This window comes from Myotis nattereri (genome assembly GCF_964212035.1).
Source record: "Myotis nattereri genome assembly, chromosome: 3".
NCBI lineage: Eukaryota > Metazoa > Chordata > Mammalia > Chiroptera > Vespertilionidae > Myotis > Myotis nattereri.
This window is the reverse complement of record NC_138077.1, coordinates 198,522,055-198,548,307: the sequence shown is the minus strand read 5'-3', so window position 1 is coordinate 198,548,307 and position 26,253 is coordinate 198,522,055. Positions and strand designations below refer to the sequence as shown.

Sequence of the window (26,253 nt, the reverse complement as noted above, 5' to 3'; positions counted from 1 at the left end):
CCGCGTGGGTGAGTGAATGTGAGAGTCAGCGCCGCGCCGCGCTCGCCGTCCGCCTCCGCCGCTCAACGCCCTCACTTCGGCGGCCAGGGGCGGGCGCGCGCGCCCAGCCATAGAGACGGGCGTTGAGCCCTCGGGCTAGAGCGTCGCCGAGTCGGAGCCGGAGCCGGAGCCGCGCGCTGTGTCTCCGCTGCGTCCGCCGAGGCCCAGAGTGTCAGGGACAAAAGCCGCCGCCGCGCCGCTTGCTCCCGCCGCTGGGGCTCATCCGCCGCCGCCGACGCGCTGAGGAGAGCCCGCCGCCGCCGCCACCCGCGAGGATCCGAGAGCCATGTCGGCCAGCAGCCTCCTGGAGCAGGTACAGGCCCGGCCCGCATGCCTCGGCCATTGTGTGAGGCGAGAGGGAGCCCGACCAGGCCCGGGCCCTTCGCCCCCGGTCGGGCCGAGCCGAGGCGGCGCCTCTCGCGGGCCGGGTTTCGGGCCTCTCAGGCCGGCCGCGCCCTGCGCCTCGCCCTCAGCCCGCTCTTCCCGCTTCTCCCCGGTCCTCGGTGCCCAACGCCCGCGCCGCCTTTCCTCCTCAGCGGGCCTCGTCTTCCTTCCTCGTTCCCTTCCCCTTCCCTGAAGCCCGGGCCCCGTCGCGTCGCCGCTGGCGCGTCCCCCGCTTTTTCTCGGCGGCCTCGCCGGCCTAGCGCTTCCCCCCGCCTCCCGTTCTCCGGCCTCCCCCTTCACCACCATTCCTGACGCCGACCCCGAGGCCTGCTCCTTCCTGCCTTTCTCCGGCCCGGCTTTAATTTGTCTTCTCTTTCCCGTTTCTCCCTCGGATACCTTGCTGCTCGGCGACGTTTCCTTCGCCCGCAGAGACCAAAAGGTCAAGGAAACAAAGGTGAGCCCGGCCCCGCCGGTGGCCTGGAGAGGGGGACGCGGGGTAGTGGGGGCGGGGTCCCCGGGAAGCGCCCCGAGGCCGGGATCCTTGGGAAGCCCCGGGGTTCGCAGGTGCCTCGCTCACACGGAAGGATTTGACCCTTTCGGCGTGTTCTTTCCGCGGGCGAACAGCTCTCCAGCGAACAAGGAGTCATTCACCGAGGGTGGGGGTGGGGGTGGATGCGGTTGTGCAATGTCTCAGGTCCCTGGTTTCCTGTAGGTCTTAGGAGGCCTTTGTGTTTCGTCCTCGTGGATCGCACTCTGGAAGTGCCCGCATGTGACCCAAGGGGAGCGGGTGGGGGGAGGCGGGAGGGCACGGGGAGCGAGAGGGACCAATAAAAGGACCTTTTTAGATCCGCTTGCTTGGGGTGGAGGGAGACATTTTTATTGACGGAATGCTGCTCAGCATGCACTCCCATCCTTAGTGTTTTGAAATGCAAACGTAATCTCTCTGTTTTAGTAAGGTTTTTCTCTGGTTAGGATATATTTGGTGACTTTGGGAGGGAGGCTTGTATGACTGGGACGTTCTTAATTTGAATTTTTTCCTCTAGTTCAAAATGGATCTGTACATCAAAAGGATGGATTAAATGATGACGATTTTGAACCTTACTTGAGTCCCCAGGCAAGGCCCGTGAGTAATTAACCATTTACATGCCTGATCAAAGGGTGTATAAATTCTTTCTTTTCCCTATGAGTCTCACTTTCGGGGTGACTGTCTTCCTGCTAGTCAATGTGTTATAAAAAGTTGTTACAAATGTTATAGATCCCTAGGATTCCCATCTCTCTTGTCAGCAAACATACTGTATTCTGAGGCTAGTTCTGGTGCACTTTACAGCGTACTAACAGTAACACCTGTTTGAGTAATTCTTGCTCCTTACCAAGAATATACAATGTAAAACTTAATCCTTTCTAGTGTTAAATATTCTGAGTTTTCACCCCAAACTCTTTTTCTTTTCTGGAAATTGGATTCATATGTGATGGGAAAAACTAGTAAAAAAAAAAAATCACCTGAAATTTATTAAACGCTGCAGAACTGGGTATTCTCCTCTGCTCACTAGTTAGTGGGATCTTAGATTCGAACTATTTTGCGTTAGGTTCTCATTTTTCGAGTTGAGCTGTATCTATAGGTATAGAGAACAACTTTGGATTCTCATCTAGGGAGCTTTAGGATTTATGAAATTGAGTTTAAAAAAGGTGAAATGCTGTGTAGCACAAATTAAGATAAAAATTGAGGTTTTTGTAATTTAACCTATCTTCTAATGTGAAGATTAGTTGCATACTTTAGTGTGGCAGCTCTTTTGTATAAATATCTTTTGTCCCAAAGACATAGTTACAAAGTTGTAGCAAATATAGCTTCCAATTAATAAACCAAAAGGCAATTACTCATCCAAAATACCCTAAAAGAAGAAAAAGCTTATAGAATATTTATATAAATTCTGAACAGATGCTGTGTTATAGCCTAGAACCGTGGTTGGTAAACTGTGGCTCGCGAGCCACATGCGGCTCTTTGGCCCCTTGAGTGTGGCTCTTCCTAAGCCTTAGGAGTACCCTAATTAAGTTAATAACAATGTACCTACCTGTATAGTTTAAGTTTAAAAAATTTGGCTCTCAAAAGAAATTTCAATCGTTGTACTGTTGATATTTGGCTCTCTTGACTAATGAGTTTGCCGACCACTGGTCTAGAATAACTTGGCATATTAATGTATGTCCATATTTGGACCTAATTCTTACATAAAACTTTTAGATTCCTTAGGTAAAATTTTCTGCATTGAATATATAGAACTCACTTAACTGATTGGAAAAAAGTTTTTGCAGAAGATAACCAGTTAATCAGGAAAAGTAGGGAAGGAAGTAAAGGAATGAACTATTAATAGATTCTTGCTATTGAAGTAGTTTGCTTACGTAATTATAACAGGGAGAGAGGGAGCATTTGGAAATATAATTCTAGGTAGTTCTTGTGAAACATTGTGTAATTCAGATTTTTGAGTTCAGTAGCATGTGGGAACCTGCTACTTCAGTTGTAGGCATTTAGCTATATAATAGCATAACTAGTGATAGTTTGTTTTTTTCTTTCTCAAGTAAGCTAAAGCTTAAATGTCTTTATGTAAAAAAAATATTGGGGAAAAGGGGAGAATCATAATGTCAACAATAAAAAATAAACTAAAAAAAAAACAACTTAAAAAATATGTTGTGAGGAAATAGAAATCTTGGTTGAGTAGATCTGAGAGTCTGTCCATTATAGTTTACTTTCAAAAGTAATTCATCTACTTTTTTAAACAATTTTTCATCACCTTATGTTGGAATAATCCTTCAGGCTTAATCCAGTCACTATAGACTGAATTTTTAATACAATATGGATTTGCTAAAGTATTAACACTATCTTTGAGAAATACTTAATTTTAAGAGAAGTCTGTGTGCAGAAAGACAGCTTGATTTTTATTTTATTTTATTTTTTAGGGAAAATTTAAATTGGCAGAGAAAAGCACATTTTATCTAACCACATTACTGGAAATGTTTAATCTTCAAGAGATGTGTTTTAGTGGCTAGGGAGTAGTACTCTTACCTTTGGTAATATAAACTTAAGGCTTAAGATAGTGGTAGTCATCCACATCTCTTAAAAATAAAACTCCATATTTTTGATTAGTTAATGGATTCTTATATACCAGAGTTATTTGAGTTGAGCAGTATATCTATAGAGACCAATTTTATGTATCTCTAGCTTAAAAACTCTCACTTAAGGGACTATTCTGTGAGCTACAGAATTTATAAAAAAAAGGGAAAATATGTTCAGCACAAACTAAAATGAAATCAAGAATGATTGAGGTTTTTGCAATGTAATCTTATGTGAAGACTAGTTGCATATAAGTTTATATTTTTGGTTATTATTTAGGATAATTCCTCTTTTTTAAGGATAATGGACTGTATGGTACCTTCAGAATTATACTCCTGTTTTTATATGTTTTTTTAAAATTGTCTTTTAGAGCGAGAGGAGGGGAGAGAGAGATAGAAACATTGGTGGGAGGGAAATGTCATTGATCATCTGCCTCCTGCACACCTCCTTCTGGGGATGGAGCCCACAACTGGGCATGTCCCTGATTGGGAATAGAACCATGACCTCCTGGTTCGTAGTTTGATGCTCAACCACTGAGCCACACAGACTGAAATATACTCCTCTGTTTTTAATGGAAAAGTTGGGTGTGCATTTTAGATTATAGCAGTTCATTTTATAGGAGAAGCAGAACAGATAGCAACATTTTTTTGTAGTTTTTTCTCTGGAAACTACTGTACATTTCCTTTCCAGGTTATAATTAAATAGTGACATCTGTTGATGTTCCCAGATGGTTTGCCAGGAGGCTACCACAGTAAATTAGATGTAGTGAACCTTGTTTTTTTTAAAAAACACACAAATTTATTTGATACATACCAAAATGTCTTTAAATTATATATTCTTTTTATACTTTGATAATTGAAAATGGCCTGGCTGGTGTACCTCAGTGGTTGAGCATTGACCTATGAACCAGTTCACAGTTTGATTCCTGGTTAGGGCATTTGCCCAGGTTGCGGATTGCAGGCTTGATCCCCAGTAGGGAGTGTGGAAGAGGCAGCTGATTGATGGTTCTCTCTCATCATTGATGTTTCTATCTCTCCCTTTCCCTTCCTCTTTGAAATCAATAGAAATATATTTTAAAAAAAGGAAATAATTTCATGCACCAATATTTTAACAGAATACAGTGCAGGATTTATGAATGTAAAAATCATACCATAAAAATGTTTACTAATAAGATTTAAGAAGTTTTCTTGACACACAGACACTATTGCTCTTTAAATATAGTTGCAGAACCTTGCTTTTTGGTTTATGGCTGATGGATGGCTACACAGATTTTTGGGAGAGAACTTTAAATTTCCAATTCTTTTTGTCTTATTTTACCTATTATAGTATGGTTTTAATAGTTTAGTAGTTGTTGAGATGCGACCATCTGAAATGGTCACTCTCCTTTTTTTATGGTAATGGATGAAATAGTTGAATTATATGAATAATTGGGGAAGGAAATGTCCTGATTGTTTATTTTTGTGTTTAGTTTAGTTGTGTGTTTTTTTTTCTTCCACAGAATAATGCATATACTGCCATGTCAGATTCCTACCTACCCAGTTACTACAGTCCCTCCATTGGCTTCTCCTATTCTTTGGGTGAAGCTGCTTGGTCTACTGGGGGTGACACAGCCATGCCCTATCTAACTTCTTATGGACAGCTGAGCAACGGAGAGCCTCACTTTCTACCAGATGCAATGTTTGGACAACCAGGAGCCCTTGGTAGCACTCCGTTTCTTGGTCAGCATGGTTTTAATTTCTTTCCCAGTGGTATTGACTTCTCAGCTTGGGGAAATAACAGTTCTCAGGGACAGTCTACTCAGAGCTCTGGATATAGTAGCAATTATGCTTATGCACCTAGCTCCTTAGGTGGAGCCATGATTGATGGACAGTCCGCTTTTGCCAGTGAGACCCTCAATAAAGCTCCTGGCATGAATACTATAGACCAAGGGATGGCAGCACTGAAGTTGAGTAGCACAGAAGTTGCAAGCAATGTTCCAAAAGTTGTAGGCTCTGCTGTTGGTAGTGGGTCCATTACTAGTAACATTGTGGCTTCTAATAGTTTGCCTCCAGCTACCATTGCTCCTCCAAAACCAGCATCTTGGGCTGATATTGCTAGCAAGCCTGCTAAACAGCAACCTAAGTTGAAGACGAAGAATGGCATTGCAGGGTCAAGTCTACCACCACCCCCAATAAAGCATAACATGGATATTGGAACTTGGGATAACAAGGGTCCTGTGGCAAAAGCCCCCTCACAGGCTTTGGTTCAGAATATAGGTCAGCAGCCAACCCAGGGGTCTCCCCAGCCTGTCGGTCAACAGGCTAACAATAGCCCACCAGTGGCTCAAGCATCAGTAGGGCAACAGACACAGCCATTGCCCCCACCTCCACCACAGTCTGCCCAGCTCTCAGTCCAACAACAGGCAGCTCAGCCAACCCGCTGGGTAGCACCTCGGAACCGTGGCAGTGGGTTTGGTCATAATGGAGTGGATGGTAATGGAGTAGGACAGTCTCAGGCTGGATCTGGATCTACTCCTTCAGAACCTCACCCAGTGTTGGAGAAGCTACGGTCCATTAATAATTATAACCCTAAGGATTTTGACTGGAATCTGAAACATGGCCGGGTTTTCATCATTAAGAGCTACTCTGAGGACGATATCCACCGTTCCATTAAGTATAATATCTGGTGCAGCACAGAGCATGGTAACAAGAGACTGGATGCTGCTTATCGCTCCATGAACGGGAAAGGCCCCGTTTACTTACTTTTCAGTGTCAACGGCAGTGGACACTTCTGTGGCGTTGCAGAAATGAAATCTGCTGTGGACTATAACACATGTGCAGGTGTGTGGTCCCAGGACAAATGGAAGGGTCGTTTTGATGTCAGGTGGATTTTTGTGAAGGACGTTCCCAATAGCCAGCTGCGACACATTCGCCTAGAGAACAACGAGAATAAACCAGTGACCAACTCCAGGGACACTCAGGAAGTGCCTCTGGAAAAGGCTAAGCAGGTGTTGAAAATCATAGCCAGCTACAAGCACACCACTTCCATTTTTGATGACTTCTCACACTATGAGAAACGCCAAGAGGAAGAAGAAAGTGTTAAAAAGGTAATCTGCTTATAATTCTTAAGACTTTTAGGGAAGGGGAGAAGGAACTAGAAAGAACAGGAGACGTATTATACTGAATAATAAAAGCTTTAATAAAAGCTCTGGAAATAACAAGTATCACATAACAGTTCAGTCCTTTATGGGAGTATAATTGGGTCTTAACTACTTGAACCTTAGTGTGAAGGAATGTGGGAATATTAATGGGGGACGGAACTGTGCTTAAGGGAAAACAATGTATAGAAAATGAATTTACATGATATAGAGGTGAAGAATGAGCCTGAAAGAAATGCAAAGGGAATGATTGAAGTGATAAAACTATGAAAATTAAAGTTGGAAAAGATTGAGGCTGTACTAAGGCAGAGAAAAAAGTTACAAGTTCTGTTGTAATAAACTTTTGGCTTTAATGGGTACTGTGGTTTTCCCCAAGAGTTGGTGTCTCACCAAGCTTTGCCATCATTTTTCAGCCTGCCTTCTGACAACTGGCAATGTTAAGTGGATGTTTTTAAAAAATAATGTTTTTATTCATTTAAGAGAGGAAGGGAGAGGGAGAGAGAGAGAGAAACATCAATGATGAGAGAGAATCTTTGATTGGCTGCCACCTGCACGCCCCACACTGGGGATGAAGCCTGCAACCTGGGCATATGCCTTGACCTGGAATTGAACTGTGACCTCTCGGTTCATAGGTTGATGCTCAACCACTGAACCATGCTGGCCAGGCCGTTAAGTGGATGTTTTTAAGAACTTACTTTCTTGCTGCTATCCTTGGTGTCCTGCTTACTTTTTTCAAAACCTTTTTTCCATTGGAAAAGTTAAACATGTATTACATAAAACTTGGATAATCACAAAAGGCTGACCTCTTGCTCCTAACATTTTATTGTATTCCTAAAGAGTCGCTTTCTCTTGTTTCCTTTGTAACAAATGAGAATCTTGGTTAGAGTGATGGAGAATAGATACAAACTAAAGAGTTGGTAATGCTGCTTGGTCCTTGTGTACTGAGTTAATGTAAATGTTAGGACCATAAAAGAATGTTAAAATACTGGTTGGGGTATGTCATAGATTATATAGGACTTAGACATATATAATATGTAGGAAGTAGGTAGAAAGATTATGGGCAAGGAGGAAATTAAAAAAAAAAATCTGTAAATGAATGATTGAGAGAATCCTGAGTAGTTAGCCTTAAATGTAAAATACCGGCGCCCCCCGCCCCCCCCATGGGGGTGGGAGGAGGTAGAAGAGGGTATAAGAATAAATGGTGATGGAAGGAGACTTGACTTGAGGTGGTGAATACACAATACAATATACAGATGATGTATTGTAGAATTGTATACCTGAAACCTATATAATTTAATTAACCAATGTCACCCCAATAAATTTAATTAAAAATAAAAACAAAACCTAACAAGCTTATGTAAATATATTTTTCTTAAATTGGTTATGAATTCATAGGTATCTTATATATTTGATGTAGAAACTGAGGCATTTGTTATGTCTCTATAAAAACTTTCTCCTTTGAACAGTGGGAGGAGGGCTCTTTGGTAGATTTTTCACCTCCTTAACACAGGATTAGAGGTGCATAGTTAGTTGTTCAACTAAAGTATAATGGTTGCCATTTTATATTCTAATGTGTACAGACAAATAAATGGAGATACACTTGTCAGTGATGCCAAAAGTATTGGGGATATAGAGCCAGATTACCGAAAAGTTGGCTGTCAGAAACTTTATCCTTTAAACTCTCCTTTTCCCCCAAAGTTTAACAGTTTAACTTAAAATCTTCAATAATCATGTAGAAAAAGATAGTTTAGTGGTTATGTTTGCCAGACATCTGAAAGGCTCTAAAGATGTCTTCACAGATCCCTGTTTCTAGAGATACAAGGAAGGCACCATGTAGTGGCATGACAGATTTTTAACGTGTGAAAGGGTGTCCAGGTGCTTGGTTTAACCATTTGAAACATGTATAATATTTATCTCATCAGTTTTCTTTCATCTGCAAAGTTCTGTCCTATATCTTGTCGTTAAAAGCAGGAAAGCAGAGACAGGAATAATTTTAGAAATGTAGATACTAAGATAAATTGATATTATGTGTTAGAACCATGGAGAAACTGGTTTAAAAATGAAGTAGCAAGAGGACTGTTAATTTACGTAAACTTTTAGTCAAGTATGTATTTGTATTAAATTCACTTGAGTGGTTTAATGCATAATTGAACTTCATAAGTAGGTGTAAGATTCATATTTTGAAATTGACCAGTCTTATGATGTTTTAATAGTGAATATAATAATATTTAGGGTCTTTATGAAGTTAACTAATGGATCTTTCTTAAAAACCATTCCATAAGGGCCTTGGAATATTTTAATTGTTCTCAGGTTGGGGAACAAACCACCAGAAAAAAAAAAAAGCTTTGATTATATGTGTCAGATTACTTTTTAGTTTACCTTCTGTAAGAGCTTTACTGGGCTTTCAGGAAGGTCCATTACCATTTCAGTCAGTATTACCTTACTCCTCTGTTGCCCACTGTTATCCTTAACATCCTTACATAAGTGACTGGAAACTATTGTTTTAGTCTCTACTAGGCTTCCAAAACAAAACAAGTTTGATGAGAATGGGACCGATAGCTTATTGGGGCAGTAGATAGCCTTCTTAGGTTTGGTGTTTGTGTGTGCGCCTTTGTATTATTTACAAGATTGCAAAAAATCTTCATGCCAAATGGGCATGGTAATTCAGTATGTAGGGAAATACTTAACATTCATCCTGAAAATGATGTCACAGCTGTTCCAAAGTTTTGAGATTGGGCATGTATCTTGGCAGAGCACACTGAAGCAAAATTATAGCCATTTTTGCCTAGCAGTATTAACCTTACTTGTTCTGTCACATGATATAATTCGGTATCATAGAAGCTTCAAGCATTAGAGCTCTCTGGCTTGAAAATTCTGACATGTGGTCTGCTTTGTTGTATACTATAGATACAGTTTGTAACCTGTGTTTGCTTAGAACCGTCCCCTAATTGTTACATATTCTGTGACATCACTTTTGATGGACTTCATAGTATTCTATCTTATAATTTATTAGTTCTTAATCATTGAGCATGTCAGCTCTTTAATAATTTGTTCCATCTAAAATAAAATGTTCACTGCAGTGAACATTAATATAAATATTGATTCACATCTATCCTTGAGTGTTACTACTGGGTCAAAGGATATATGCTTTTTGAAGATCTTGGCTATGCTACTATATTGCCATATGGGCCTTTTTCATTCTGAAAAAAATTTTAAGAGAATTAATGTCAGCTGTTAGAAGAAGACTACAGTGTGTTAATAACTCCCTTTGTGTCAACTTTGGAATAGTCTGGCATTATTTGGAATAGTCCTGCATTAGTGATAATTTTTTTTATAAACCTCATAATGGTTGTTTTAGTTTTTGTCTTATTTGTAGTCTTTAAGTAAAAATAAGAATAGTAGAGGGGACTAGGAACTGCATAATTTTCTTAAAGCCTAGCCCAATGTTATACTCAATCAGGCATGGGTAAATAATTTTTTTTTTTTTAATAACTGGAAAGCTAATGGGAGACTGGGGAGAAAGACAGATCTAAAGAAGATGTGGTTATGGTGATAACAGCTCAAGATGTGTATTTTAAAAAAAATTCTTTGCTACTTGGTGAGATTAAGAGGATTTCTTAAAATCCTCTAAAATTTCCCAAGTGGAAGACCCAAGTGGATATGGTGATTTGGAGTGTGTTTGGATATACTTAAAATTTATTATGCTGTTTAAGAATTGAGATGAAGCTTTTTATTTTATTTTTTTGAACAACTTTACTGTGTACTAGACCAGGAGTTTCTCTAGTAACTACGAGAGAGCCTTACATTAGTGGCACAGGTAACAGTATAAAACAGAAAGTGTTTTCTCAAGGTATGTACAGGGTGCCAATTTGGAAGCTTGAAGATTGCCAAACCCAGCCTGGGGGTGTGGGTGGATTGGTCATAGAAAAATCCTGGAAGAAGCCGAGGCCGGTTTGGCTCAGTGGATGGAGCGTGTGTGTGCCTGGGTTGCGGGCACAATCCCTGGTGGGGGATGTGCAGGAGGCAGCTGATTGATGTTTCTCTCTCATCGATGTTTCTGGCTCTCTGTCTCTCTCCCTTCCTCTCTGCAAAGGATCAATGGAGTGTATTTAGGGAAAAAAAAAAAAAAAGAAAAATCCTGGAAGAAGTGATCTCTTAGCTGAACCTTGAAGATGTATAGAAGATAGGTGTTTGGGAGGAATGGTTCATAACAGCCTAAATCTGTGACACTGTGTAGCTATAACTTGAACAAGAAAGGTCTAATTGGTATTTGTGGAACATGTTTCCCAAAAGGGAAGTTTGGTGATTAGATTGGTAGAAGGGAATTGAATAAAGTATATATGTACTTAATTTGATACAGAAGAAATCTAAGACAGGTCAAGTATAAAGTTGGCTTGAAAAAGTATTGAGAGTTTAAAAGAATTAGGAGTAAAGTCTAATTTGAATCAGGATGAAGCAGCTCATTGATGTGATCTTTCCATGGAAAGTGATGGGAAGCTTGTTTGGAAGTTAAGGTGTACCAGTATGTGGTAATAATAGTTATCATTACTGAATACAGATATCTTTTTTTTTTTAAGGTATTACAAATGTGTCCTCATCCCCCCCATTAACCCCCAACCTCCCCCCTGCCCCTGAATACATATATCTTACTTCTTCCCACAATATGTTTCATATATGTTATCTTATTTCTCATCATAATAGTCCCTTAGTGTTTGGCGGAATGTTTAGCTTAGAAGAGATCATTTTGAAGGGGAACATAATACCTGTTATAAAATGCTTTTAAAGCTCTGCTGGTGGGTTTATTCTCTATGCCAAAGATAGCACTAGAACCAGTGGATAGAAGTTAAAGGGAGAACTTTCTAAAAATGAAGGATTTCAAGAAGAAACTGAAAGATCTTTTATTATGTACTAGAGGCCCAGTGCACGAGAATTCGTGCACTTGGCGGGGATGGGGGTCCCTCCGCATGGCCTGCACCCTCTCACAGTCCAGGACTCCTTGGGGGATGTCCACCTGCCAGCTTAGGTCCGCTCCCTGGGGGGGATCAGGCCTAAGCTGGCAGTCAGACATCCCTCTGGCAGCCCGGGAGCCCTTGAGGGATGTCCGGCTGATGGTAGTGGGCCTAAGCCATCAGTCAGACATACTTCGTGCTGCTAGTGCTGCTGAGGAGGTGGGAGAGGCTTGGCTTGTAGCTGAGCAGAGCTACCCCTGTGGGAGCACACTGACCACCAGGGGGCAGCTCCTGCATTGAGCGTTTGCCCCCCTGGTGGTTAGTGCGTGTCATAGCGACCTGTCGTTCTGCCGTTAGGGTCAATTTGCTTATTACCTTTTATTATACAGGATAGGGTGTTATAGGGAAGATTAATACATGGGATAATGTAGATCAGAGAAACCAAGGACAAAGAGGGTTAGCTGGCCCCAGATAACATTTGAGGTCATGGAAGAGGAATTAAAGCTACTAAATAGGTCTCTTTTGAAAGTTATTGTTTTTATTCTATAATTTCTGACCCAAATACTTATTACATATAAAAAATAAGGACTTGAGGCTAGAGAGAAAGGAAGGAGAGAGAGCAACATCGATTTGTTGTTCCACTTCTTTATACATACACTGGTTGATTCTTATATGTGCCCTGACCGGGGATTAAACTCCCAAGTTGAAGTATCCGGATGACACTCTAACCCAGCAGTTCTCAACCTGTGGGTTGGGACCCCTTTGGGGGTCGAACGACCCTTTCACAGGGGTCACGTAAGACCATTGAAAAACACATATAATTACATATTGTTTTTGGAATTAATCACTGCTTTAATTATGTTCAGTTTGTAACAATGAAATTGGGGGTCACCACAACATGAGGAACTTTATTAAAGGGTTGTGGCATTAGGAAGGTTGAGAACCACTGCTCTAACCAACAGAGCTACCTGGCCAGGACTTCCCCCGCCAATTCTCACCTGAGGATATTTCCTCTGTTGCTCTTTAGAGAGAGAGAGAGAGAGAGAGAGAGAGAGAAACATTGATGTGAGAGAGACACATCAACTGGCTGCCCCCTTCCCCAAACATCCCCACCAAGGGTGGGGAGCGAACCCACAACCCAGGCACATGCCCGTGACTGGGCATTGAACCCACAAATTCTGGCTGTGTGGACCAACACTCAAACCATTGAGCAACACTGGTCAGGGCAGGGTTTTTATTTTTCTTACAGCCATTTTTCCCTCTCCTAACCCTTTAATTTGGGCATTTGCCCCCTGTTGAGAAACATTTGAAGTAATCACATTGGTTCCATTTTTAATCTTAGAAAAATTTTAAAAATAGCCAAGTTTTAGTGATACAAAAGTCAGAGGAAGAAAACAGTACTTTAGACAATTATATTGTTAAGTCCATAGGAAATAAATAACCATGGGTATTTCTTCCCATTTAGCATTTCTCTTCTCTGCTGCTGTTTTAAATTATCTCTTCAAAACTAGTTAGTGGACATATTTTTTAAATTGGGATGACAAACTGAACTTTTGTAAAATTCTAAGGCTGTCTATATCTACTTCTGTCTTGCAGAATTTACTTGTTTCTCTACCAAAAGGGTTGAGGAAATTCTATTTGTATTACTCATCACTTTTCTTGCTTTTCGGCGGATAAAATGCCTTCCTGCAGCCTCCTTAAAGGAGGTCTAGAAGATAGGTGATACTGAATTTGTATCTGTTTCAACCATGCCCTTTATTTGTATCCATCTTTCTTTTAAAAAAAAGAATATATTTTTTTGTTGATTTCAGAGAGGAAGGGAGAGAGAGAAAGAAATAGAAACATCAGTGATGAAAGAAAATCACTGATAGGCTGCCTCCTGCACACCCCCTACTGGGGATTGTGCCCTTGACTGAAATTGAACCTGGGACTCTTCAGTCTGCAGGCTGACACTATCCACTGAGCCAAACCAGCTAGGGCTGTATCTGTCTTTCAATAAATGTTTTTGTTAATTGCTGACTTAGAACAGATAACCAAGGTACCATCTTTGCTTTAGGGCCAGACAGCATTATTAGGAGGACAAAGGAATCAATAAAATATGGGGTGAGAACTGTAATAGAGGAATGAAGAATAGTTGTGGTTTTCTGGAGAACAGTGATCAATTTGGGAAAATTAAGAAAGGCTTCATGGAGGAAATAACATTTGAACCATGTCAAATAGAATGAGTAATCACTCAGAGGATAGCACAGTGCTTGGCACATATAAGTGCTTGGAACATAGTACACATAAAAGTTTAGCTATCACATCTAATATATCATTCTCATATTTCAGATGGGGAAGCAGACTCAGAGTTACTTATACAGGGTCTCATAGCTATTATGTGGTGGTGTTGGTATTTCAGTGGAAGTCCAATGATGTGTTGGAGCTGGCTAATTGTGGGCCAACTGTTTAGCTTTTAAGAATTTTAGCAAGCCGAAACCGGTTTGGCTCAGTGGATAGAGCGTCGGCCTGCGGACTGAAAGGTCCCAGGTTCGATTCCGGTCAAGGGCATGTACCTGGGTTGCGGGCACCTCCCCAGTAGGAGATGTGCAGGAGGCAGCTAATCGATGTTTCTCTCTCATCGATGTTTCTAACTCTCTATCTCTCTCCCTTTCTCTCTGTAAAAAATCAATAAAATATATTTAAAAAAAAAAGAAGAATTTTAGCAAGCTGGTTGTTAAACACGGTTATTATGAAAGAAATTACATAAACTTAAAATTAAGTACATTGTGCTAAATAAAAGGTGTTATATTAAATTACAATATAAATTATCATTTGTAATATAAATTACCGTTAGACTACAAAAAGGAAAATGTAATTATTACCATTAAACTATAATAAATATTCAAACTCATTACTTTTTGGTTAATTTACATCTATTGCATCAATATATAAAACTGCTATTGTAGCCCGGTGGACGTGGCTCAATGGTTAACCATCAGCCTATGAGCCAGGAGGTCACAGGTTCGATTCCCTGTCAGGGCACATGCCTGGGTTGCCAGCTTAATCCCCAGTGTGGGGCGTGCAGGAGGCAGCCGATCAATGATTGTCTCTCATCATTGATGTTTCTGTCTCTCCCTCTCCCTTCCTCCATAAAAATCAATAAAAACATTTAACCCTCCCCTCCCCCCCCAGCTATTGTACATTTTTCCTCAACTCCACATTTAATGATACCACATTGATATTTGAAATCAGCCATGTTGTTTACACCATGGAAATTGGTAAATGCTATATACAAACCAGTACTTGATTTTTATTGATTGTTTAGACTTAATGTGATGGAGAAAATATTACTGTAGATTGAATTTCAGTGTGTCATGTCTGTAGCATGCTGCTGCCATTCCCTGTGGACCAAATTCTTCTAGTTACAACAACTAGCTCAATAAATAATGCCCTAATGGTTTTCATCCCTTCCTGAATGAACAATTCCTCATTGAACTAATTTTAGTCCAGTTAGCCATCGGGAGAAGATACCAAGTTATGAGATGATATCATAAATGAAACAGTATAGGACAGTATATTAAAGTGGTAGTTTTACATTATGAGACCCAAGTATAGAGGAAAAGAATCGCAAGACCCATTAGGGTGGAATCAAGGCATTTTTATGGAAGACTGGGTTTGAGTTATGTCTGGAAGGATGGATAGGAAAAGATAGTGGAAAGATGAAGGAAGAAAATGGCTAACGCTCAAGTTTGAACTATTGGATATGAAGGGGAAAGGGAGGAGGCAGGTAGTTACTCTTCTAACTCATTTGCACTTACTGCTATTGCAATATGTGGTGGTTCTTCTGAGGTAATTAGTATTCTTGTACATATGTCAGTTAAACATTTGGCCATATCTCTTGTGTAACCATGAAGCCATTTAGGAACGGTAGACTTAAAACGTAAGCTTTTGGCTTCATGTGAACTTTTTTGGTAATCTCTGTGGATAGCATATAGACCTTTTAAAAGTATTTTTACATGTAAAAAAACTTGTGCTCTGCAAATTTCATATTTCCAAATTTTTGTCTTTGCATTTGTTTCTCATAGTAAAATATAGTCGACCTTCAAACATCTCCCATCTAGAACAATTCTGTTTCTGACCAAGTTCACACAATAAATGTCTCGGTTGTGGAACCAAACTTCCTCTTTTGCCCTGACAACCCCTTCATGCTGATATCTTAGCATGACAGAAAGCATCTCTCAGGCAACAAAGGAGAGAATGCTTATTGTTGTTGGTGAAATCATGATTAGCATAATTTTAAGACATAAAGAGGCCATCAAGAGTGCTAATGTTGCTAAGGGTGTGAAAGAAACTATGAACAATTGAAAAGGTAGAAAAACTGTTGATTTGGATTAACGAAAAGCAGTTAGCCAGTGGCAGCCATTTTCGGAGGCAGTGATATATGAACAAGCAAAGATGCTGCATTCTGACCTGAAAGACACCCCTGGAATGAGTGCTGAAAGTGATTTTGATAAATTTAAGAAAAGTGTTGTTTTTTAATAGATTACTACAGGCCCTGCACCCTCGCAATCCGGGACCCCTCGGGAGATGTCCGACTGATGGTTTAGGGATGGAGCCTAAACCGGTAGTTGGACATCCCTCTAGCAATCTGGGACCACTGGCTCCTAACTGCTCACCTGCCTGCCTGCTTGATCGCCTATAACCACTCTGCATGCCTGCCTGATCGCCCCTATCTGTTCACTTGCCTGCTTGATCGCTCCTGCCTCTGCCTGCCTGCCTCATTGCCCCTTACCACTCAGCCTACCTGCCTGATTACCCTAACCATTCTGCCTGCCTGCCTGATCGCCCCTAACCACCTCTGCCTCGGCCCCTGCGGCTTTGTCCGGAAGGATGTCTGGAAGGTTGTTTGGCTGTCCGGTCTAATTAGCATATTATGCTTTTATTATTATAGATACTAGGTATGCACTGTATATAAGAAAGGTTAAAACAGGAAATCATTTGGAGGTCTGGAATAGGTTAATTCAATTTATATTTTTTAATATATTTTTTATATTTTTTCAGAGAGGAAAGGAGAGGGAGAGATAGAAACATCAATGATGAGAGAGAATCATTGATTGGCTGCCTCCTGCATGCCCCCTACTGAGGATCGAGCCTTGCAACCCGGGCATGTGCCCTTGACTGGAACTGAACCTTGGGACCCTTCAGTCTACTGGCTGACGCTCTATCCACAGAGCCAAACCAGCTAGGGCTCAATTTACATTATTTGTAATGGGGTAAAATGATTCCGTTTTTGAACAGATCACTTCTTGAACAGCTTTCCGGAACAAATTAAGTTCGAGGTTCCAGTGTATAACCAACGTACAAAAAGTGTAGAAAATGAAGAAAAAAATCAGTTACAATTTTTCTCATTTTGGCATTTTTCTTTTCTTTACCTACACAAGTGGTTTATACAGTTATAATCATATTAGTGTTTTATCCTGCTTTTCCCCCTTATTCAGGTATTTACCCATATTTAGCCATTATTTTGGACATCTGTATGTTAGGCAATTTTCATATCTTTAATCCCTTATAATCCTGTCGAATAGTTAAGATTATCTTCATTTTACAGATAGGGAATTGAGGAATAAGGAATATGGGATGAGCAGTAGGTTAGGGTTATTGAAAGAAGAATATAATATAAAAGAAAGTTATTAAAAAAGAAATAACTTCCTCAAGATACATAGGTTATAGAAGAGCTGGAATTTGTTTTGACCCAGAAGTCTTTTTTGTTCTTGTACCTTGCTGCATCTTTACATTTATTATTTAAGATAGTTAACAATGTTCTGTTACTGACTAATGCCAGTAGCCAGGCGCCTCTTTGTGAATGTATCAGAAGAGCATAATTAATTGAGCACTTTGGTTTAAGCATCCCTCATCATGAACATCAAAATGGAGTGAATTGGATCTGCTCTGCCTAACCTAGTGAAAGTTGCTGTTAAGGCAGCAGAAATAAGGAGAAACAAATGGTTCTGGATAATGTTATAAAAGTGAGTGGGGCTTGTCCGCGTGTCTCGGTTGAGCATCGACCTATGAACCAAGAAGTCATGGTTTGATACCCAGTCAGAGCACATGCCCAGGTTGTGGGTTCGATCTCCAGTGTGGGAGGTGTAGGAGGCAGCTGATCAATGATTCTTTCTCATCGGTGTTTCTATTTCCCTTTCCCTCTCTGAAATCAATAAAATATATATATATGTATATGTTAAAAATTGAGTGGGAAGGATTTAGTCTATCCACTCTCATTTTGTATACAAATTGCAAGATTACCTTACTTTAATGGCAGTGCTAGAAGTAAAACCCAGACAAGTTCTTGGGTAATTGAGTCATTTATGACACGTTACTTTACTTGTAGTCCATAAGCCTGCAATGTGATGGGGAGGGGAGCAGGGTGGAGCGCTTCAAAAAAATGTTAACGATTTAAAATAAACTTTGAGTCATCTGGAAAATATTTATAAAAATACTGATAACTAGTCTCTGCCCCCGAACTTACTAAGCTAGACATTTTATTTAGTAAGCTCCCTAGGTATTTCTTACATGATTAGAAATGACTGAGGAGGAGTTACTTAGTTTGTACAAGTTACCATCTGGGAACACTTACGTTGCAGGTTCTTGTCTTCCCTCAGCTATTGAATGAGTCTCTTTGGAGCTGAGGCCTTTGAATCTGAATTCTATCGGGTCTGTAGGTGATTCTCTTGTATTTAAAGTTTGAGTACTCCAGGATTATATATCTCAGTCAAGTTTTGTGTAACATCCACTGCTCAATCCTCATGTTTATTTTCTTACAAGTTTGATTTCTAAAGTTTTCTTAGAACTATTGTCCTGCTCTGGCTAGTCTCAAGACTTCATCTTGAGAAAATTTAGAATTCACATGTGTCTGATAAGCCTGGCTGTACCTTTCAATACTTTAAAGCTAAAAGAATCTTTTGAGTAGCTTTTCATCAACTGTCAGTATTACAGGCCTCTGGTGAATTGCCTATATTTTTTGTCCATTAAAAGGTGACAGTGTCACCCTAGCTCGTTTGGCTCAGTGGATAGATCATTGGCTTGAGGACTGAAGGGTCCCAGGTTCAATTCTAGTTAAGGGCACATGCCCAGGTTGTGGGCTCAATCCCCCGTGTAGAGGGTGTGCATGAGGCAGCCGATCAATCAGTAATTCTCATCATTGATGTTTCTCTTTCACTCCCTCTCCCTTCCTCTCTGAAATTTAAAAAAAAAAAAAAGGCTGTGTCTTTGGTTTAATATCCTACACATGTAGCTTCATGTTATAATCTCTTTAGAGGCATTATGGCTACTTCTAAGAGGCTTTAATGTTTGTGTTACATATATTTTTATTGACTTTAGAGATGAAAGGAGAGAGAGAAACATCAATGATGAGAATCATTGGTCGGCTGCCTCTTGCGCGCCCCCTACTGGGGATCGAGACCGAAACCCCGGCACATGCCCTAACCGGGAATCAAATCAGCAACCTCTGGGTTCATAGGTTGATGCTCAACCACTGTACCCTACACTGAGGGTTTAATGTTTTAAGTTTTACATTTAGTGTTTCTTCTATTGTGTCTTCCTTTTTGCGGGGACATTAATTTTTTAGAGTTAGATAATTTTAAGCTATATGATTTAGGGGCCACTAGCCATCCTGAAGTTGTCCAAACTAAGATTGAAAAAAAAAAGTACATATTTTTATTGATTTCATAGAGGAAGGGAGAGGGAGAGAGAGAGAGAGAAACATCAATGATGAGACAGAATCATCCATCGGCTGCCTCCTGTATGCCCCCCACTAGTGATCAAGCCCACAACCCAGGCATGTGCCCTTGACCAGAATCAAACCCAGAACTCTTCAGTCCTCAGGCCGATGACACTCTATCCACTGAGCCTAACCGGCTAGGGCCAAACTAAGATTTTTAAAAGTAGTCAGTTTTTTGGGGGTGTGGGAAGGGATTCTATTAAGTATATTTCATTGATGGGCCTTTAAAAAAAAGTTTAGGTAGACCCTGGCTCAGTACCTCTGTTGGTTAGAGTGTCGTCTGGATGTGCCAAGGCTACGGATTTGATTCCTGGTCAGGGCACATACAAGAGGCAATCAATGAATGCATGGAACAGCAAATTGACGTCTCTCCCTTCCTCCCCCCCTTCTCTACAATCAAATTTTTTGGGGAAAAAAAAAAGTTTAGGTACTACACCTATCATATGTATAGTAGTGGAAAGACTAGGGGCTCTAAAAAAGACCATATCTGCCACTGTCACTGATTTGAGCAAGTAAGCTTCTCAGCCTTAGTATCTTTTTATTTAAAAAATTTTAAAAATATTTTAATTGATTTCAGAGAGGGAGAGAGGGATGGAAACACCAATGATGACAGAATCATCAATTGGCTACTTCCTGTGCGCACCCTCTGTCTGGGCTATAGTGTTTTAATTGGTGCTAAAGTTTACTTTTCAAGGTAGTATGATATAAATGCTTAAGTATCTTTTATAATTTCCGAGATGGATGTTATCTTTATTATTTCTAAATATATGAGCTTATTTTTGTGTGTGCATACATCAAAACCGTACAGTAGTCCCCACTTGTCTGTGATTTTACTTTCCATGGTTTCAGTTAGCTGCAATCAGCTACAGTCCAAAAATGTTAAATGAAAAATTCCAGAAATAAAAATTCATAAGTTTCAAATTTCATGCCACTCTTCTGAGTGGTGTGATGAAATCTCATGCTGCCCCACTCCATCCTGGAGGACATATGAATCATCCCTTTGTCTATCCATGCTGTGTATGCTAATACCCCAATCCCAATACACACACGTTAGCCACTTAGTACTGTTGCAGCACGGATGGACCTAGAGGTTATTGTGCTAAGTGAAATAAGTCAGAGAAAGGCAAATACCATATGATTTCCCTTATATGTGGATTCTAAAGAATAAAATAAAAACAAAATTGAAACACTCAGACACAGAAAACAGACTGATGATTGTCAGAGGGGAGGGCAATGGGGGGACTGGGTGTAAAGGGGTTAAGTACAAATTGGTAGTTACAAAACAGTCACAGGGGATATAAAGTACAGTGTATAATTATATATGGTGCCAAGTGGGTACTGGAAATATCGGGGGAACAATTAGTAAAGTATGTAATTATATAACTAATATGCCATACATCTGAAACTAATCTCTATAAAAGGCTAATATGCAAAGTGTTCCCTTGGGAGTTCGACCAGGAGATTGGGAGTTCGCTCGCTCTCTATGACGTGTGCTGACCACCAGGGGGCGGCGTGGAACATGGCAGGTGACCAGCGGCGGCAGCGGGTTACTGAGGGAGTGAGGGAAGGAGGATGCAGGGAGGCAGGGAACCTGATTGGCCCTGATTGTTGGACAGGCCTAGGGACCCTACCCATGCACAAATTTCGTGCACTGGGCCTCTAGTATAAAATAATACTGAAAGTTAACTGTAATTTAAAAATTTTTAAAAAAAGATCAGCTGTTGTGGTATCACAGCACCTGTGTTCAAGTCACCCTTACTTAATAGTGGCTCAAGCTCGGCGGGCGTGGCTCAGTGGTTGAGCATTGACCTAGGAACCAGGAGGTCACAGTTTAATTCCCTGTCAGGGTGCACATGCTCAGGTTTCCGGCTCGGTCCTCAGTGTGGGGCCTGTGGGAGGCAGCCAATCAGTGATTCTGTCTCATCGTTGATGTTTGTATCTCTCTCTCCCTCTCCCTTCCTCTCTGAAATGAATAAAAATATATTAAGAAAAATATAGTGGCCAAAAGTGCAAGAACAGTGATGGTGGCAATTTGGATATGTCAAAGAGAAGTGGTAAAGTGCTTCCTTTGAGTGAAAGCTACCTATGTATAGGAAAGTACATAGTATATATAGGATTTGAAGAGCAATTTAGTCAGTCTGCTTAATTGATGCTTACTTGGTATTGGGCAGGAGATTAAGGCAGCTAATGCCATTTGTATGTAATTTGGATAATTTAAAATAAACCTAACATACAGGTTTACATTAGGGCACAGGTTATACTTAGCTTCGTGGTATCATTGTATAGTTAAGATTCGGATGTAGTTAGTTTTATGTTACGTTTGAGGCAAAATTGAGCACAGGTAGTTGTGGACTTGGTAGCACATGAAAAGGGACAAATTTTTTAAAAAATGAGTTGACATAGTATGTGCAGTTACACAATGCTATTTTGAATTTCTTCTGATTATATTCTAAATGGCTGTTAATTAAGCATGCTGGTGACCTTATATAGAAACATGTCTCTTTATGGATTTGGCAAAGTCTAGGTTTTCTTTTTTATCAGTATAATTTGGGGCATATACGTTTATTTGTATTCCTGGGGTTATATTACATTGAAATAAGAGGTAATAGGCAAAATATTTTTCCAGTTTTATTGAGATACAGTTGACATACATAGTAACGTATTAATTTAAGGTATATAACAATGATTTGATATGTACACAGAGAGAAATGATTACCACAGTGTTTAGTTAATATCCATCACTTAACAAAGTTACGATTTTTGTGTATGTGATAAGAACTAGAATTTTATTTAGAAGTTGATTGTAAGTTATTATCCATTGCTAAACTCATAGATAGTTTGTGAGTTAGGTTAATTGAAGACCTGTTCTTTGCTTTCTGGGAGCTTTTGATTGAGTTGGGGCTAATTTTACATTTAATTTTCAATTGTGGATACAGATTTGGAAGGACATTGAAAGCTGCAAGGGCTAAGGAAATCTCAAAGAAGGGAAGAGATTTTGAACTGTATCTTGAAGGACAGAAGGCTAGACATTCTTGGCTTGAAGAGTAATAAAAGCATAGGAATGAGATTTAATCAAGAAGAGTCCAGATTTCCTGAAGTCAAAGGTAGATCTTGATCATTAATAGAAGAGAAGTTAGATAAATGGTGTCCATCCAAATTTAAAAAACAATATCCCTGAAATCCAGAGATGTGAAGTGGGACATCACAAAAAGATAACTGCTCTTTCTGAATACATAATTTTACCATATTTATATTCATGGAGCAGTTTAGTTTTAGGGCAAAATATTTTTCCAGTTTCATCACAAAGCCTCAGTTACTTTTGTTGACTTTAACATAAATATTTGTAACAACATGGTGTAGAGAAAGAGCCACATAGCCCTAGGTTTGAATCTTGGTTCTTAAGTAACTTCGGTTAAGCATCTTTTTGAGCTTTCCTTTTCGTATATCTAAAGTAGGAATAATACAGTCTTTGTGGGGTGGTTATGAAGATCATTATTATGTACAGTTCCTGGAACATGGAAGTCCATAAATACTAGTTGCTATTCTTTTTAGTAGGGATCATATTTAACTTAAGAACTGTAGTTACCATAGTGTAAATGGGAGCAAGTGACTATTCAAGTTAGATTGATGAATAAAGTAAGTTCAGGCCTGTGCGCCTAACCAGTTAAGGCTTTTGCTTTTAAAAGACACATGGATTGAGTCATATTTTAAAAATTTTCAATAAATGAGTAGTGTGTGACATGGAAAGCTGTTTAGAATAGATTTATGAGAGGCTTATGATTCTTAATAAGAAATGAGCATTTAGATTTATTTCAGGAAAAACTTCGGTATTAACAATCAGTTGTCAAAATCCATCTCTAAGTGGATTTTAAACTCTAGGGCAGCGGTTCTCAGCCTGTGGGTCGCGACCCCTTTGGCGGTCGAATGACCCTTTCACAGGGGTCGCTTAAGACCATCCTGCATATCAGATACTTACATTATGATTCATAAAAGTAGCAACATTATAATTATGAAGTAGCAACGAAAATAATTTTATGGTTGGGTCACAACGTGAGGAACTGTATTCAAAGGGCCAGAAGGCTGAGAACCACTGCTCTAGGGCAAGCATGTCAAACTGGAGGCCCATAGGCCACATGCAGCCCACAATGAATATATTTTTGCGGCTCAGCCAATTTAAGAAACGTTTTAATAAAAATTTCTTGACTTAATTTTTACAATATCCTGTTATACATAATTATTAATAATGAGCTACAGCATTTGCTAATGACTGATTAATGTAATCGTGTTGCATTCATTTCCCTTATGACACTGAAGCGCAGGCGTACCATTTCTCTCCACTAATACCAGCAGCGAATATTTTAGTAGCTGATAGCCACATCATTAGTCTTGTACTAACTGGTTTGGTGTGCGCAACAGGAAATATTTCGATTTCAGAGAAGAAAATTAGGTTTATTTGCATTACACTTATTAATTTGTGCAGTTATTCAGTGTCTGGTAAGTCAGTGTTCAAGAAAAATATTAATTTTTATTAAATGTTCTATTTTATGTTAACGATTATTCATTTCAGCCCTTTGTGTTCAGCATGTCTCTATTGAAATAAACCCATGTTTCTATGAAAATTGAAGCTTTTGTTTTTTTGCGGCCCACATAAACTTAAACCTTGTTTATTTGGCCCGTGTTAGCCTTTGAGTTTGACATGCTTGCTCTAGGGGAAGAGGATAATTTTCTTGCCTGCTATGGTCTAAAACAGGGGTGGGCAAACTTTTTGACTCGAGGGCCACAATGGGTTCTTAAACTGGACCGGAGGGCCGAAACACAAGCATGGATGGAGTGTCTGTGTGAACTAATATAAATTCAAAGTAAACATCATTACATAAAAGGGTACGGTCTTTTTAGTTTTATTCATTTCAAACGGGCCGGATCCGGCCCGCGGGCCGTAGTTTGCCCACGGCTGGTCTAAAAGCTTTCTATATGTTAGCTCATTATCTCCCACAGCTCTGTGAGAGATACATATCCTCACTTTACAAAAAAGGAAATTGAGGCTTATAAATATATCTAAAACTCTGGAACTAAAATGGGATGACTAATACGGCTAGTTTTTTGTTATTTTTTTTAGGATAATATATATTTTTTAGTATAATATATTCTTATTGATATGAGAAAGAAAAGGAGTGGGAGAGAGAGAGAGAAACATCAATGATGAGAGAGAATCACTGATCAGTTCGCTCCTGCACGCCCCACACTGGGGATTGAGCCCTCAACCAGGGCATGTGCCCTGACTGGGAATTGAACCTTGATCTCCTGGTTCATAGGTCCATGCTCAACCACTGAGACACGCTGGCCAGTATACTGTATTTTAATCAGTCAAGTGAGGAATGTTATTTATTTATTTTTAACCTTTTTTTTAGTTGTCATTCTTAATCCTTACCTGAGGGTATTTTTCCATTGACTTTTTAGAGAGAGTGGAGGCGGGGGAGAGAGAGAGAGAGATTGGTTGCTCCTGTATGCACTGGGACTGGGTCAGGGATCAAGCCTGCAACTGAGGTAATGCCCTTGACCGGAATCGAACCCAGGACTCTTCAGTTTGTGCGCCGATGCTCTATTCACTAAGCCAAACTGGCTAGGGCATCATGTAAGAAATTTTAGAGTGAAATAAAAATTTGTATTAATTGGAATGCCTTGAATGTTACTACTTTGGTTTAAAATATAAGAAGTAAAAGTCGGTTTTTCTTGCTCTGGCCGGTGTGGTTCAATGGTCCAGCATACCGATTGCCATTCACGTACCTGGGTTGGAGGAGGCAACCAATCAATGTGTCTCTCTCTCCCTCCCCCTCTCCCTCCCTTTCCACTCTCTAAATCGATGGAAAAAAATATCCTTGGGTCAGAATGAACAAATGACCGTTTTTATTGGTGGGGAATATTTAACACAAACAACTCAATTTGTATTGAGTTATTCTGTGAAGTTTAATTCTTAAGCATATCAGATGAGTTTTAACTAACCATTTCAAATTTTTTTTAACCTCTAGGAACGTCAAGGCCGTGGAAAATAAAAGGCAGTTCTGCACAGACCACAGCAACGGTTTCATCTGCATATCCCTAAGAGGAAAAAAATTGACCTTCAAGAAAATTAGGACTTTTTTCTTAATTTCATTGACTTCAGAGACGATTACAGAATTGCAGTTTAAGTATTGGAATTTCACAAAAGACATAGGACTTAACTGGAAAGTGGAAAAAAAAGAAAAAGAAAAAACCTAAAAAAATCCCTCTAGGTAGCGTAGGTGAAAAATGTCCCTTATATTTTGGTTTTGGTTGTGATTTCAGAGCATACTGCTTTTTTTTCTTTGTCTTTTTACTATGTTTTCGGATTTTAAAGTCCGTAAGTGCATACAGTTTTCTCTAATTTTTAAACCCTTTCCTCCCCCCCCCCCCCATTTTGACATTTGCACTTGGAGAACACCTGAGTTTTGAAGGTATGGGCCTGCCTCCACCCCAGAAAGGGGGAATTTGGTTTTTCCCTTCCGAACTGGAAGAACATTTTTATGAAGAATTTTTGTGTTGGAGAATTTAACAGTGTTACCCAAGGTTGTGTCTTTAAGGGTGGTTCATTTTCTCTGACCCTTTGTTACTCAAAGTAAAGTACTAGGATTCCTAAGAAATGTTCTGTTCTTGTACATTTTACTGATTGAGTCAGGATTAATTTTATTTCACAGCTAAGAACAGTGGTAAAAACTTGTTTACAAAAATGCATTTTGGAAGAGAAAAACATTGTAAAACGTGTAGTGAATGTTTCTTCAGTTTCTTGTTCATCCAATGAGGAAAGGGCATTGCCTTTCTTTTTACCATTAATCACTTCTCAATAAACGTGAGATCCTGTTGAGCATCA

The 26,253-nt window shown here is 39.8% G+C and overlaps 1 protein-coding gene across 1 annotated transcript; it reads left to right on the top strand.

The window, feature by feature from the left end:
- Positions 1-26,253, top strand: YTHDF2 (YTH N6-methyladenosine RNA binding protein F2). Its single transcript, XM_081087832.1, has 5 exons — positions 1-352; positions 853-877; positions 1,467-1,546; positions 5,025-6,611; positions 25,397-26,253. The coding sequence occupies exons 1-5, from the start codon at positions 326-328 to the stop codon at positions 25,418-25,420; spliced, it is 1,743 nt and encodes a 580-aa protein (XP_080943958.1). The 5' UTR covers positions 1-325; the 3' UTR covers positions 25,421-26,253.

Excerpts from the sequence above, each read along its gene's own strand:
- YTHDF2 (XM_081087832.1), top strand. The coding sequence starts at position 326 with ATGTCGGCCAGCAGCCTCCTGGAGCAG. Across the intron at positions 353-852 it reads CCAGCAGCCTCCTGGAGCAG|AGACCAAAAGGTCAAGGAAA; the intron begins GTACAGGCCCGG and ends CTTCGCCCGCAG. Across the intron at positions 1,547-5,024 it reads TGAGTCCCCAGGCAAGGCCC|AATAATGCATATACTGCCAT; the intron begins GTGAGTAATTAA and ends TTTCTTCCACAG.